The sequence below is a fragment of the Acomys minous genome (genome assembly GCF_964271855.1).
Source record: "Acomys minous genome assembly, chromosome: 4".
Taxonomy (NCBI): domain Eukaryota; kingdom Metazoa; phylum Chordata; class Mammalia; order Rodentia; family Muridae; genus Acomys; species Acomys minous.
In genome coordinates, this window is record NC_140486.1 from 39,257,230 (window position 1) to 39,273,697 (window position 16,468).

The window sequence follows — 16,468 nt, forward strand, 5'->3', positions numbered from 1 at the left end:
TTAGTAGCTAACTCTGGAATAACACTTCTCCCATCCTGTTTTCTAACTCCATGCAGTACATACTCCACACCTCCGCCTTTGTGGTCTAAGTTACATGGAAACCTCTCCACTGAGTTTTCGTCTAGCAAGACATCCTAGTTTGCTTTTTGTTGCTGTGATAAACAGCAAGACCAAAAGCAGCTTACAGAGAATTTATTAGGGTCTGTCATCAAGGAAAGCCAAGGTGGGAAGCCAAAGCGGGAACCTGACACAGAAACCACAAGGCATACTGCTTTCTGCCTTGCCTCCTCTAGCTTGCTCAGCCACATCTTTTGTATGTCCCAGGATCACTTGCCTAGAAATGGTACCACCCACAGTGGGCAGAGCCTTCCTACGCCCATTACCAATTAAGAAAATGCCTCATGGACAAGCCCATGGGCCAGTGTGATGGAAGCAGTTTCTCAGTTGAGATTCTTTGTTCCCAGATACGTCTAGGTGTGTGTCAAGTTGAAAGATAGAGTGTCCCCGACAGGCATGCACCCCACCAACACACACACACACACACACACACACACACACACACACACACACATACTTACTCATATCCAGTTCCATCTCTGTTCACTGGAGTTTGTTTGTGCATCTGAATGGAAGCCAAGCTGCCTAGAAACGAAACTGAGCCCTACTGGCTAAGGCTCCTTCATGGAATGAGGAGGCAGTCCAGAGGAAATCTCAGCATATTGTTCTTGGTGGCATTCTGTATTAACTTCTTCTTCACTGCCTGCGGTACAGTCTCCTTGGTGCAGGATGCTTAGAGAAGCAGTTCATTCAAAGAATTTGCCAGAAGGTATGAAATAACCCTTTCCCTTCCACCCCTTGCTTCATTTTAGACCAGGATGTTGTGCTGGATCATCCTCTTTGGAAAAATACACAACCTCCAATGAGTTTCCCGATGATACCCTGAACTTCATTAAGACGCATCCACTCATGGACGATGCAGTGCCTTCCATCATCAACAGACCTTGGTTCCTGAGAACGATGGTCAGGTGGGGGTCAAGCACACCACATGCTGAGTGGACTTCCTTGATTTTATCTTGTGCTCAGGGATCTTGTCAGTGGATCATTGTTTTGAAATGGCACAAGCATCTTCTGCTATGCTGGGCATCGATTCAGCTACGAAATGTTGACAGGCTGGGTAGATGCCACCAAGTCCCCATTGCCACATTCTCAGTGAGAAGCCTGCCAGGGTTTTCAGGCTAGTTCTACATGTGCCAGCATTTAGAAGGAGGAAAAATAGTTCCTTCCAGATTAGCTTATTAATCCAATCTGTGCGGTGCAGAGGCGTGGCGAAGGCGAGCCTGGGAGAAGTGGATACCTGTTTGTGGTTTACACGAGATTGGGTGGCAGGCATGAAGGGACACCGCCTTTGTAACGGCGTGCCAGCGTGATGGAATTATACTTGGATATTTGCTATGTGAAGCGACGCCAAGAGAGGAGCAGTAGCTGGTTGGAGAGCTCCGATAGCATTAAATATCCTTTGTCATTGGGGGTTATTTTCAAAAGAATACAATAGACTGTTCTAAACTGTGGCAGTCAATAACACAAAATGATTTTCATCCTCTGACCTTATTGAGCATACTATGACACCATGCTGCTGTTTTCTAAGAAGTCTCTGTTTTGGTACTTAGGACAAATAGGTATCGATGGAAGGTGGAACGATCATAGAATTCCCCAGAAAGAGGATGCCCACTAGGACTCAACTCTAGGCCTGTCTCCCAGCGTTCCCTTCACGAATGTAGTTTGGCTTTCATGTTCTGAGAGTAGTCCTGCTCTGAGCCCTCCACCATCAGGACCCTCCTTACTCCTTTGAGTACAACCAGAAAGTTTTCTAATGTTGTTGACAGAGGTTCTGTACCTCCTAGAAGTATGAAGAATGCCATCACTGCTTTCCTTTTTGCACATTCACTTCCTATGCCCACCCCCTCCATTGGAGCCATCAGTCTTTCCTTACTGCTCAGGGAAGGGATCATTGCTGAGCGGTTTCATATGGTTACAGATATTTATTTATTATGGAACTTGGCCTCTGTACACACATACTTCCTTTTCCCTGCTGGATCATACTAGTGTTCTGCATATGAAAATAAGGGACGAAAACAGCTTGAGAGCATTACTTACATGCATATATTTATCATGACATTGTTACTAGAAAGCTGTGTCACAGTTGTTTGAGGTGGAAAGCAGACCTTTAATGATAGGCTAACAAAGAGTTTCTTCCCTCCCTCCCCCCCCCCCCATCCCAAATGTGATCCTGTCATTTTTAGATACCGCCTGACCAAAATTGCAGTAGACAACGCTGCTGGGCCATATCAGAATCACACTGTGGTTTTCCTGGGATCAGAAAAGGGAATCATCTTGAAGTTCTTGGCCAGGATAGGAAGCGGTGGTTTCCTAAATGGCAGCCTTTTCCTGGAGGAGATGAATGTTTACAACCCAGAAAAGTGAGTCAAACGTTGGGTCCTTTCTTGGTAATTATTTGTCATGTTACTGCAGCCTTTTCCATTCATGGAAAATCATGGCAGACAAATTAGCTTATGCAGTTCTAGGTGGCTTTTCATACCATCTCTAAAAAAAAAAAAAAATACTGAGCATATGAAAAGCATTAGTTTTCCTTGCCAGTAATGTATGTCCCTATAGCCGCTCGTGTAGGGTGTCCACATAAGGTCTGTAAAACCTTTAATTTTATCATATCATGAGGCCAGCATGCCAGTCCAGAAGTGGAGTAAGGGTGGTGGCAAGAGAGAGGAAATTGTTCCTAAGAATCTGCTAATGGTCTTCTCATACCTCATAAAACCAGGTGCAGCTATGATGGCGTGGAAGACAAAAGGATCATGGGCATGCAGCTCGACAGAGCAAGCGGCTCGCTGTATGTTGCATTCTCCACTTGTGTGATAAAGGTGCCTCTTGGCCGCTGTGAGCGACATGGGAAGTGTAAAAAGTAAGTCTTTTGCTTCTCTGACCATTAGAAAATCCATAATGGTAGAAAACAGTCCTGCGTAGCTGACCATCATCCTTTTCCTGCAGAACCTGTATCGCCTCCAGAGACCCATATTGTGGGTGGGTAAAGGAAAGTGGTTCCTGTGCCCATTTGTCACCCCTTACCAGGTAAGGAGCTTGAAATGTGGGAAGGCAAATTGTCTTGGTCCCTCTTCGTGCTAGATGTAGGCTTGGTTGTGTTCCCTCAACCCATCAGCACCCATCCCTCGGGGTACAAGGATTTCAGTCACGGAACCACCAGGTGCCTTCTCCATCCCTAGCTCAGCCCATAGACTTTGCATCGCACCTAGCAGAGTGTGCATAGAATAATCACCTTCAGGCTGGTTGAGGACACAGAAAGGAAACACAGTAGGCTTCAAAAGTATTCTACGTCCCCTAGAAAGTGGGACATGATAATACCCGTGTTGAGTGTCACAGTTTGAGGACAGCAGAGAAAGGAGCCACAGGGAATCAATTAGATTCGTGGATGGGTTTGTCCAGCCACAGCACACTGAGTTTCCTAATTGACCCACCATACAAGGCTTTGGAGAAATGGCAGAAGATTTATAAACCCATGTGATCATGCTTTGAGCACCGTGTTCACATTCAATAAAGCTTTCTCCTGTGCTGAACAAACCTTGGCCTTATTGTCCATTAGGCATAGTCAAGGTTTGGAAATTTCCCAATTGGTCCCATAGATTGAGCCCCTCTGCTCTGCCTGTGATTTTTTTTTTTTAAACTTCAGTGGATGTGAAATCTAAAATAACATTTGGAAAAAAATATTCAAAGCATGTCTCGGAGAGATTGTGCATAATGCCAAGGGAGGTGTCCAGGGCACCGCAGGGTTTCCTTTCAACAAAAGAACTTCCCCAGCTCCATCTGGGAAACAGTGCTGTTTTCTCATGCCGGGAACATCCTTTCTGCTCTTAAAACAGCTAGACAACCAGAGAGCGACTATCTGGTGACCACCACACACATAATTTAAGAAGTTTTCTCTTGAAGAACGGGGCTAATGAGAACTGTAAAATATGACCTGGGAATCTGAGTGCTTCAGCACTGACCCACTCTGTATTATTAGCGTGGCTTTGCGGGTAGCTCTGCCGACTTCAGATAGAGTAGGAGCTTTGTGTCTTTTCATGAAAATCCTTGGGGTGGAGCAGAAAGTGGGTGGTGTGCTGAGAGGCGGCTCATCATTTGTCCTATATTCAACAAGTGAACAAAGGTAACAAGACTTTATAAGCTATTTTAAAGTTACTATCAGAACCCCAGCGGCTTCCTTTAAGCCCTGCATTCATATTTCAGTGCCAAAGGCACTGCTCAACACATGTGTAGCTCTGCTGGGAGAGTGGGCTCTGGGACTGGATGGATACTGGCTTTCATTACAAGAAATCCATATCCTTAGAGGATGAGTTTAATTTTCGTTACGGCCAAAGACATTAGCAGCTAAACATGGATTATTAGATCAAGGTGTGACTTTCAAAGCAGATTTCTCACATGGTTCCTAATAGCCTATGAGGCAACCACAGGTTGGAATTTCAATTACATTTAAAAAATATAAGCACAGAGGTCTCCTGAAGGACACTCTTCCAATGGACCAACCGAGTGCTTGTTTTAAGAATTAAAATGAATGTTGATGATCCATAGAGTGGAGGAGGAAGACAGGCGCGTTGAGGATCGGGGGAGAGAGAGAGAGAGCGCAAGATCCTTGCCAGGGTCTGCCCTCCCCCAGGCTTCACATGCTCACTGGCCAGTTGTGTCTTTAAACACTTGGTTATGTGTGTTTTATAGAAAAGAAATAGAGAAAAAGGGCCTGGGAAAGCAAGGATAAGGGTGGAAAGGGATGCAGAAAGGAGCAGATGCTTTAATCTACACTTCCCATATTGCTTATACAAGGAGTGAGCTTTAGCATGCAAACCTTTTAGATGTTTAGGCAGTGCTCAAGGAACCAGAGTAAGGAAAGAGTAAGAATAACACACAAGCTAATTAGCGGCCTGAATCTGACCTGAAGCCACCCATATCTTAGCTTTTCTGTGGAGATTCACATTTATAAATATATAATATAAATATAAAACTCATTTTATAAGGTCCAGAGAGCTGATTCTCGTTTACACCCACCACTCAGCATAGCCAAAGGGTCACTTTTTAAATGAAACTTAAGGCTTATTCCTGAGTGGTGATTCATGGCATTGTATGTCTTTCTCTTTCCTTGTTCTCCAATTTTTTTTTTTAAAGATTGGCTTTTGAACAGGACGTAGAACGTGGCAATACAGATGGCCTAGGAGACTGTCACAGTAAGTAAAAATTTAAATCTCTGTCTGCTTTTATCAAATGGTCTAGAACACCAACCTGTGGGTCATGGCCCCTTTGAGGTCAACAGATCTCTTCACAGGGGTCACCTAAGACCATCAGAAAACACATATTTATAGTATGGTTCATAGCAGAAAACTTATGGTTATGAAATAGAAACAAAAATAATCTCATGGTTGGGGTCACCACAACACGAGGTACTGAATTGAAGAGTCACAGCCCTAGGAAGGGTGAGAAACGCTGGACTGGAAGCGTCATACCGCGTGTAGACCTCAGTGCAGCCGACTGTGGACATAACAGAAAGAAAGTGATGTGGTGGAGCACCGCACTGCCATGGTTATTGCAGCCCCCTCTCCCTCTGCTCTAACGCTGTAGAACAAAGCCATGCTAGAGGATATTAATTATAGCAAAGCAGTAAGTTATGTCAGCATTTCCACTATAAAAATGAATTTTGTTGTTTTTCATAATGTGCTGTTACACTGCATTTTAGCCAAACAATCAAAAGTTTAATCACCGTGCTCTGGCTTTTTAATTGGCTGGGACTGTTGTAGTGCCCTTTAACATTTCTACCGAGGAAAGTAATTATTTTTCAGAATGAAACCATTTGAGATGAGAAAAAAAAATTCTAAATGACCTCTTTGTAGAAAGCAACCCACAATGTCATTCTTAGAGTTCATGTCCCATACTAAAGTGACAGCATTGTACTTAGAACTTTCTAGAAAGAGCTCAGAACTCTGTCCCATTGTCTTGTGACCTGATCAATATCAGGAGTCTCCTGAAAAAGGCTTTAGTGTTGTGAATATAAATAATAATTCTCTGCTCTTAGAAAAAAATATGTTCAGTTTGTAACTTTTTTTTTAAAAGCAGAGCTGGAGGTTGCTAAGAGTTTTAAACAATCTCTGATCACTGCAGTTAAGAGAAAGAAAGGCATTCAGGAAGAGAGTAAGGCAGATCTGAGCATGGGCATGTGGGTTTCTAAAAGGAGAGTCACCTAGTTTGTGATTTTTTTTTATTTTATTTTAATGTTTTGTGTGCTGAATTTCATGAAACTTGCATTCAAAATGGCATTGAAAAACAGCTCTTAAGGGAACAAAACTGAGTGACTATGGCATTTGACCCTATAGAACAGATCATGTATATAATTGGAAGTCTTTCAGTCTTAAGTGCTAAAATTTCAGACCAGGCTGTAGTGCTTTTGCAAGAAATACAAGATAATCAAGAAAGAGCAGTTATCAGCCTCATCTACAAGTTTTTTTGACTTGTACATAATTTGGTTTATTAGTAAAATATACGTCCAAAATTTTCACTTATCATATCTTCACATGAAATATTTATACGTGAAAACTGGTGTAGGAGACGTGCTATCACCAAGGCGTCTGTACCATGTGTGTGACTATTCATCTATATCAGTAAAATAGTTTGAAGTTCGATCATTGGACCTTAATATCTTGAACCTTGTAGTTTCAGTTTTGGGCATACAGGGTTTTTTGTTTTTTTGTTTTGTTGTTTGTTTGTTTGTTTGTTTGTTTGTTTTGTGGGGTTTGGTGCTGTTACAGATGCTTAATTAAGTTAGCTTTAGAAAGCATTTTCATTGCATTTTTGTGATCCAGTTGTGTGAGCGTCTGTAGAAAAATAGGAACATAGATTTGGCTTGAATCAGGAACTGTCCAAAAAAGATGCTGATAGATTGCTACTGGGCGTTTAAGTGTCCACACATGCCTGTGTTCTTAGACAGAGGAACCTCAGAGAACAAGGACATATAAAGTAAAAGGTTCCAATCTACTGATTTAGTCTTTACACCCAGGGGCAGCAGTAAAACCTGTTTCCTCATGTTCTGTTCTGGGGTCCCCACTCAGGACCAAAGGTGAAACTATGCCTCTGCCTGCCTGCTGTCCTGAGAGCTTCCCTCTCCACATGCTCCCACCAGGACAGGAACTACTTCTGCCTCACACCGTTATGCGTGTGTCAGTATTCAGGAGGCAGTTACATCACTGCTGCACTGACTTTGTCAGGACTTTTAGAAAAGTCGTCTATGCCAGTGTTTGGCGAGCCAGTGATCTGAGCTACACGTCAGCGCACCACCCTACATCTGTGGCTTCCCAAGGGTGTGAGTTTGGATTTTTTTACTTTCCAAACTAAAACTCCTCTGAGTTCAGAACACGATGGATTGTGATCCTGGTCGTTTTCAGTCATTCATGAGGACGAACCAAATAGAATATGTAAGAAAGTTACTTTGTCCACATCCATGCCTCCATCTGTATAAAGTTGAGTGTGGCTTCCTGGCTCTCATATCATCACTGCAGTGTCCATTTCCTCTGCTCCCTCTTGACTTTTCTCTGCCAGTTAGCAGTGGATTTCGGGAAAAAGGCGCCCATGGAAGAGATCTGGAGATAGGAAACTGGTCCGAGTAGGAAGTGGCTGAGGTTACACAAGCAGAAAGTAAGAAAGGCTTCCTTCCCAGTGTTGGCTCCCACATTGGCCAGGTTCTTATCAGCTCCTCCCCACTCACCGAGTAAGTCACACTGATCGTGTGCAGCTAAAGTAACCACCTCCCTGCTTTTGTCTTTCAGATTCCTTCGTGGCACTGAATGGTAAGGAAGACGTTACTGTCACAGTTTCATGTCCATGGAAATCTATTGCACTAATCCACCTGAATATTTTTATACCTTAGGATTCTTTTTAATTAATCTTTATCCTCATTTTTTATAGACATTTCAACTCCTCTACCAGATTATGAAATGTCTTTCAACACAGTGTATGGTCAGTTTATTGATATATACATACATATCAATATTAATACTTAAAAGTACTTATCCTTTGGTAGTTTATAGTTTTCATTCCTAATCCTAGACCAGATTCTCTGTTACTTCAGGGCCCCAATTCACTAAATTTATTTCTAGATTTCACTCTACTTAAAAAAAAATTACTCTGCTTATATAAGTCAATAATGAGGGAGACCGAGTCTTAAATATTTAATCCATATGATAAGAAACATGCCAACATTTAAAAATTTGGTGAATCTACCTAATGAACTCTCGACAGAGATGAAATTTCTTCTTGAAAATGCTTGTATGTGCGGAGATTCAGGATAAAAGAATAGTGCTCATAAACTATAACCACTCAGCTGATAGAGAATACCATCCTCCTAATCCTGGCTGTCTGGATAACCTGCCCACAGAAGACTTCCTGTATAGGGCACAGACAATAGGGCTTTACTAGGCAAACCATTGTATACTGCACAAAATCGACTGAGAAAATGTAAGCTCAGAAAGAGTCTGAATATTTAAACATATTTCCAGCTAGACTTCTTCAGGATGTATACTAGGAAGCTTGAGGCGGAGGGTGTGATGTCCAAACAGGATTTCTCCCATTGTTCTCTGCCTGAAGCACACAAGCACACACTGGGCTTCCGGAAGTCGCCTTACTTCTTCACATGCAAGCCAAACTGCAGCCGTTTCATTTTTTGTTTTTCAAAGCACCTCCAAACCATTCATCAAGTTAAATAATCGAACGTGTCGTTAAAAACATACAGGAAATCATCTCTGTGGTATCAAATTTAAGCTTGTGCCTTTTAATTTTGACCATGAGTCCAGCTACTTATAGTTGTTTCTTGGTTTTTTGGGTTTTTGTTTGTTTGTTTGTTTGTTTGTTTGAGATACACAACCAAAGAATGGCTAAGGAGCAGTATTTGAATGTAAGGGTAGGTGAAAATGGGAAAGACAGAAAGAAGAGGAAAGCCACAAAATTTAGGAAGAAAAGAATAGCTCAAGGTGGCTACAAATGTGCTCAATCCCTCTATGTGAATTTTCAATCCCTGAACCCGATTAGCATACATTAGAAGGCTTATTGAAGTCTTCCAGACTGTTTTAAAGGCCAGAGCTGTGCAAGCTAGTCTCCCCCACCCACCCACTCCCGTCCCCCCCAGCCCCCTCACTATGCAAGGCAGGGTAGAACAGATAAGTCTGCAAGATCCTTCCACCTTTGACATCCTTGCATCTACGATTCGAGCGGGAATATTGAACAGCGCTGGCTAGGGGAAAATTGCTCAGAAGGCAAATGTCACCTAGCTTAACCTCAACCTTCAGGAAGGAAACTCACTTAGCACCTGTTCTTTGGCAACGTCAGACTTTGCAATCATTGCCTATAACCGAATAATTGGTATCAGATGTTGAGAAATTCAGGCCTTGAGACTAATCGAGCCAGCAACCTTCCTAGCACTCCTCAGCTGCTCAAGGCCAACAGTAACTCCCGGGGGATTCTTCTAACAGACAAACACTGGGATGCTCTTTAAGGACAAAGCTCACTCTCCAAGCAAGTGTGGATCATTCCTTTCCTCCCCCAAGGCACAGGCATTTATTAATTTTTCCATATGTTAATGGGAAAATTAAAGCTTTAAAGGATAATGCCCAGTTTTGTGAGCTCTTGATCTGAAGCTTCTGTAGGAAAACCAAAGAAGAGTGAACTAGCCCTTTAGCTCATGGTCCTGGCCATTGAAGGAAGGAGCTATTCAGTATGCAGTGGCTAGGTGGCTAATTGACCATCCAGATGAGTTGATGGCCCATCAGAGAGGTCAGGAAATTACTAAGGGGCCATAGGGAGAGGCTTTCAAAGGAAGGAAAACGCGGTACATATTTTAAGGGGAAAAAAAAAAAGAGTGATGCTATAGATAGATAGTACTTATGTATTTTCATAAATGATGATTATCTTCATATTAACTAAGAAAAGATTTAATTAATTTATCCAGCAAATATTTGTTGAGTGCCTGCTATATGCCATGCATGGAGTACATGCAGGATTTTAATCTCCAGAGGAAGGACAAAATAAATGACTACATTTCTGGGTGTGACTATGGTAAGGAAGGCAGTCTGGAGCACACCTGCACTGTTAGCAGCTGTGTCCTCTGTGTGTCCTGCACTTCCTGGCCAACTTAGGCCCACAGAACAAACCACAAAAGTAGGATTTCTTTTCTCGGTTATAGGGATCAGTCTAGTGCACTGTGCAAGCTTTCTGTTGGCTAAAGCTATAGGTAACACCAGTCACATACACAAGAACCCTTTTTAGTGAATTGGGCCCTGATTGTTTTCTCTCTTCTTCTTCTTCTTCCTGTCTTTATTAAATGAAATTGTTTCTCATTTATGTCTAATCAGTTACAATCTTTGTTAACAGTTAGAATAGTGGGAAGGGTCTCTAATCTCTAAAATCTTAGTGCCTTGTAGATGTAGAGAAACAACATGATGCATGAAAATTAACTTTTTGAATATATCTGTAGTTGTGTATCTTTGCAGACTATCATAGCATATGTCCCGTTGATTAAAATGTAGCCCCTCCTACTGCACTGAAGATTTACAGCAAACCTATGGACATACAACACCATGCCCATGAGCCATTGCCCATTTTTTGTTTGTTTGTTTGTTTTTTGTTTTTTGTGATATGGTTTTGGTTACAACGTCTCATAGACAGCCTGTAAAGCCAAGCTGTGAGAAAGAATCTCCTTGACTGACTTCCTAGCAGCCGCATGTAAGCGTGGAGAGTCAAAAGAATGCTCATCGCCCTTGCTTGTAGGGCGGCTGCTTCTCCAAGCTCTCATCTGGCGGCTCTGCACTTCTTGAGGCTTCACACTTTTTGCTCTCCGTTTACTTCATCGCCAGCCTGTGCTTCCCATCCTTAAGCACAAGTTTAAAAGATGACAAAGCTTCTTTCTTTCCCCTTTTCTGTTGAGCAAATCAGATGCATGGTTTCTCTAGATTCACATACAGAAAATCGAGATATGATGTGTATTAGACTAACACCACTTCAGAGATAAGAAGAAGGCTGATTTCTCACATTTGTGTGAAATGTTTTCCTACCTAACTACCATCTGGTCCACATTAATTTCCTCTCGTAGCCATCGCTTCCCATCACCAATGAGTTTTCCATGTATCTGTAGCATATGGTCCAGGAAATCTTTCTACGGAAAAATGTGTCCCTTAGGCATATATTTTCCCCTAGATTACCATATTAAGAAATGTTCTCACTAAACCGTACTTATGGCATTACCGTAAAATTGCCCCTTGAACACAGTTAAATTGAAAGCGCTCAAAATGCCTATCAATTCAGGTAGAGGAAGTTCTTGCTACTTGAAGGGGAGCTGAATCCCACACCACCCTACCCACCTTCAAAGCAATTTCTAGTTCTTTTCTTGTGTTGGGTGCTGAGTTGTGTTTTTTTTTTTTTAATGTAGTCTTGAACTCAGGCATGGAAGGAAACACGTTTCAGACCTCAGTGGGAGCAGGAAGAAGATTCTTACTTCTGTTTCTCAGGCTGATTTTCCTCACCCCTGTTCTTTTATCAGCATTAGATGGGATGCAGAATTCAGAAACGTAGGGTCTAGAATCACGTATTCCCTGTGTCTTAAATGAGCATATTTTTAGCAGTGGGCTGCACAGCAGGACTATTTTCAACAAAACAGATGTTGGAAGCTGTGTGGGGGAACCACCCAGGTTCCTCACAGGCAGGGACTTCTTAAGTGTTACCGAAGCTTTGTGGCAGCACACAGGAGTGGCGTTCCCAAAGAAATCTCCATTGCTTATGTGAATGTTTTCTCATGCATGGCTTACTTTTCCCTGAAGCAAAAGTTCAAGTTATATAATGCTGTTTTTAAAAGTACATTGTTTCGTAATTTGTAATATTAAAGTCTCCTGGGTCTCCAGCTTCTAATGATGATTGCAGATGAAAAGGAGAGAGAGACAGGATTTGTCTAGGACGAGCTGTCTTTCGGGTGGTCAGTATTTTATCATGTACAAGGTGGTCATCTCCTGAGGCTCGAATGTTTAGAGTTCCTCTGACTCTATTCGCCTTTGTGCCAAAGATGTTGATCACACACATACAGTAGCTATCTTGGTTCCTTTCTCAGGCTCAGCTAGAATTTATTCTATATAGCATGGGCAGGCCCCAAGCTCGCAGCAAATCTCCTGCCTCAGCCTCCAAGTGCTGGGATTACAGGCATGTGCTATGATGCCCAGTGATATCTTTTTCAAAAAGTGCTCAGGATGTTGCTTTAGGCAAGATGGTTTAATAATCCACTCAAAAGTCACAGAGAGGCTATATTTTATTTCTACAAGAGAAGACGCCTAATCAGCCTTCTTTAAATCATTGTGACAGCCGGGATGAAAGGATCCGATACAATCTGCATTTAATCTTGTGGCGTGATGGAGAGCGAGCTTCTAAATTGTGTTCACAGGAAATGTCTAGAGTATCTTTCATGACTCCCAGTCTCACCAGTCTTCTGGCACTGCCCTATGCTGGGCCACATCCAAGATTAGAATCTACCTTTTTCAAGTTTAATCATCTCAGTAAGCGAGGCAACAAAACCAATGCCTCATAAATCTGAGTCATAAAATGCTGAAACCAGCTTTAAACATGGAAGACGCATCCCTAAAGACAGGTAGCGGAGGCGGCTTTCATGCTAGTGAAGTGGGAACAGATCCCCTGGGAGAGGGAGCTCCTCGCAGGATGAAGAATGTCCCTGAGGTTGGAACACTAGACACACTATGGAGCTTGGCCGGGAAGGGATTGAGATAGCTGAGTTATTTGGGATGGGAGAGGCCATCCGCTTTCCTCCATGCCCCATCAGCCACAAACCATGTCCCTGGAGTGTCTTTTATCCTGCCATGGGATGTGTACAAGAGAAGGATGCTCGCTAATAGTTTTGAGCATCTATGCATCGGGCACTGTGACACTCTCACTTGTTGTTCAACTTTACCATGCCAAGGCTAGGAGGGGCTCACTGTCTTTATGGTCTGGCAAAGAGCAGGGTAAATGATTTCCCAGGCTCACCCCACTTGTGGCTGAGACAGGCTCTGGCCCTTTGTCTACTAACTACAAGTTCAAAAGGTCTTCAGCACAGCCCAACACCGCCCCGCCCCCATCCTCCAGCCCCCGACCAGCAAGCCTTGTCATTGCTAAGGCATGCCCTCGGTCTCCAGGTCTCTAAGCAAAGGGAATGCTGTCTGAGGTGATGTTTCCCTAACTGTATTTGTGATGAAAACAGGGCACGCCAGTTCCCTCTTGCCCAGCACCACCACGTCAGATTCGGCGTCCCGAGATGGGTATGAGTCTAGGGGAGGCCTGCTGGACTGGAACGACCCACTTGAGGCACCTGGCAGCACAGACCCTTTGGGGGCAGTGTCCTCCCATAACCACCAGGACAAGAAGGGTAAGGCCTTGGAAGTGTCTCTTCCTCTGGGGGGGGGGGGGGGAGAGGGGTGGGGGAAAGGGGAGAGCTGGGTACCTGCTTCCAGCTGGATCCTTGCTGCACTAGGAACCCCCTGTGCACCATGACTGAATGGGTCTCGGAAAAGACTGCAACCCAACCCTTAAGCCAGGCTTGATCCCCAGTTGTTCCTTAGCCTGGGAAAAACCACGCAGAACAGACGGCACTTCCTCTCTTCAGATGAGGCATAGGCTGCTCCAGAGCAAATGCTTGCTCCTCAGATCCCTTCCCACTCCTCTGAATTCCTCCTAGTCTGATGCTATGAGTTTTTAGAGACTTTCTCCTACAGTGATGGGGGAACGGAATGCTATGCAAGCTTTAGCAAGTGAAAGCGATGGAAAAGCAAAATCCCGCTTGCTAGTCAGCGACTTGAGGAATAATGGCAAAGTCTTTTCCTCTCGCTGGCATCGCCCCCCTCTCTCTCTCTCATGGTGCTGAATCTGAATAGGCCGGTGGTCTGCAGGCTACTGTAATCACCCTTAGAGGGCAAGAGCTGAAACAAAAATACGTGATTTAATCAAGGAGAATCGCTGTGCGTTTGCAACGGAAAGGGAGCCTCCTCGCTAAATGAAAGGGACTCTACTGTGAACTGTCCTGAATTCTCCTTGGCTCTCTTGTGCTGGCCTCCAGACAGGAAATGTCATGGCTTTTCGAGCTGTTTGCTGCTTCTGGTAACACATTCCTACTTCAGCTGCAGCTGCGATCAGAGAGGCCTTTACTTCTCCCGAAAACAGTCTTGTTAATCAGTGCCTCAAAGGCCCGGTTATGTTGCTGCCCCATCTCCCTCCCCCCCCCCCATTCAGAATTGTTTGCTTCTATATGTTTTTAAGAGTTCCATCCAAGCTGGGGCTTGAGTTTTGAGGGTCAAGCATCATCCACCGGGACCCTTGGAGGACAGTCTGTGTCATGCCCTCTCTTGGGGTTTTTTTGGGCATTCACGAACCCCCACCCTCCACCCCATGGAGTCCTTTCTAGACAGGCTCCCATGCTAATTTTCTCACATAATTTTTAATCCGCCTTTGTTCTATGAGCACCGTGCCACACTCTCTTGCCCTAGTTTCCGAGCCTAAATGGTAAAGGTGGCCTTTTTATCCTGCTTTTCTATGTGTCCTCTTTGCTGACCGTATTATTCTTCCGTAGACTTCTGCTTCTTCCTATGTCCTGCCCCAAATCTATTTAAAGAAGAACAAAGCTGGTTTTGTCTCCTCAGCCGCTTTAAGTTATAGGGCTATCTGTCCTTAACAGCCTAAGAAAGTATTCAGTAAAGGGAAAACTGCCTAACCAGCTGCAAGTCCCAGCATGTGCCATTATTTGTATGTGGCTTCTGATCTCAAGTAGGAACAACTTAGTTGGGAAAAAAAATCACTTTGTTTTTCTCTGCTACAGTTTTCTGGAGTGGGGGGGAAAAAAGTCTTTCTAGTCAAACTTGGGTTGCAGTCATTTTCCCTGCTCTTCACTGAGAGGGGCAGCGTGGATTTTCCTCCATTCATCAAGTTCCCTAAGGAGCGAGGCTCTCAAGGAGTCCAATTAGCACTTTGACAGATTGTTTTAAACCTCAGCATCGTTCACTCTCCCGAGTCTTATTACGAGTGCTGACGAAGCTGGAAGCAGTGTGCACAGTGTCAGACAATGGTGGCAGAGGTGACTGCATGGGTGTTTAACATGGTTGCTGTGTTCTTGTGCTATGACCAACTTCCTTGCCTTGCCCCATCCAATATGAGTTTGATTCTTGGCAGCGGCAGTATGTGATTGATGGGGCAATGCCAATGAGTTGTTACGCAGACATTGGAAATGATAGAGCTTAGTGTTCCCTGTACCATGATTTTTTTTTTTTTTTATGATTTTGATTTCCCTCTTCTCTGAATGACCTTTCTGTTGGCTGTTCATGATTTGTCTCCAACTTTCATTTTGTTTCTGCCAAGCACTGTGTGGTATGACTTGGTGATGACGTTTACTCTGTTGGAAAAGTCCTCGTCCCTTTTCTGACTCACTATAATGTGTCCCTCAATCTGACCCAACCTGTGGCTTCCTGGCTTCTTTTCATCTCCTGATGTTGGTGCTTTAATGACGTCGCATCCTCGCATTTGACATCTGCTGGGATGCTGGACTTGTCTGGGGTTCCTGAGGGGCTCTGCTGGTGCTCTTCTCACTGGGCCGATTGTCTCATGGGAATGTGACACATGTGTGCTCCAGCTTTTCGAGCCAAAGATACTCTGGAATCTATTCTGAGATGCTTCCTATTTCTTTCTCTACTAAGCAGAAGCTATGTCCATGGACCAGCTTCTGAGGAGGAGTCGGGTGCCCAATGCCCTTTTATTTGAGCCAGAGAAAATGCCAGTTAGCTTGCATGAGTCCATGCATGAGCCATCTCCGAATGGCTACTGACTGACCCTGGGCTGGGCCCATCTTTGTTCACTCCACCCTCCAAAAACACACCTACATTTCCAGAGTATGTTTGCTGCTTTTTCTTTGTTTTTCCTTGTCATGTCTTTGGTCTTGGTTTAACCCTGTGCATCCTGCACTTCTGTCACAGCTCTGTCCTCACCTTGCAGTCTAACCCCCTTCTGCTACCATTGCTCTTAGCCTCCCCTTTCAAAATAGGAGACCCAAGCCCTCTGGACCCCCACCGCTCCCCCCCAACCCCCCCCCCACCGTGGACTGTTCCAAGGCTCTTTCCTTCTATTCCGTGAGTAGCATTCAGATGCTGTGTATCTATACCACCACACTAACAAATCGAGAGAGGAGACCTGCGAGGCACAAGGAAGCATCATATAGAAAATGAAGTGGTTTTCTCTCTTGGTAACTGGCCTTGCTCCTCATTACCCTAATGGCCTTGTCTAATGTCTCTTGCCATGCTTTTCTTTTAAAATGCCTGGTACCTTCGAAGCCTTGGCAAAC

General features: G+C 43.9%; 1 protein-coding gene across 3 annotated transcripts in view; it reads left to right on the forward strand.

The window, feature by feature from the left end:
- The window catches only part of SEMA6A (semaphorin 6A), a 119,130-nt gene that overhangs the window by 83,650 nt on the left and 19,012 nt on the right, over positions 1 to 16,468 (forward strand). Inside the window, exons 12-19 of one of the 3 annotated variants that reach the window (XM_084778250.1) lie at positions 870 to 1,025; positions 2,301 to 2,477; positions 2,834 to 2,974; positions 3,061 to 3,141; positions 5,245 to 5,303; positions 7,890 to 7,910; positions 8,029 to 8,079; positions 13,349 to 13,513. In XM_084778250.1, the coding sequence (XP_084634376.1) occupies positions 870 to 1,025; positions 2,301 to 2,477; positions 2,834 to 2,974; positions 3,061 to 3,141; positions 5,245 to 5,303; positions 7,890 to 7,910; positions 8,029 to 8,079; positions 13,349 to 13,513 (851 nt within the window). The remainder of the gene's footprint in view (positions 1 to 869; positions 1,026 to 2,300; positions 2,478 to 2,833; positions 2,975 to 3,060; positions 3,142 to 5,244; positions 5,304 to 7,889; positions 7,911 to 8,028; positions 8,080 to 13,348; positions 13,514 to 16,468) is intronic. The other 2 variants (XM_084778251.1, XM_084778252.1) reach the window with 2 other exon arrangements.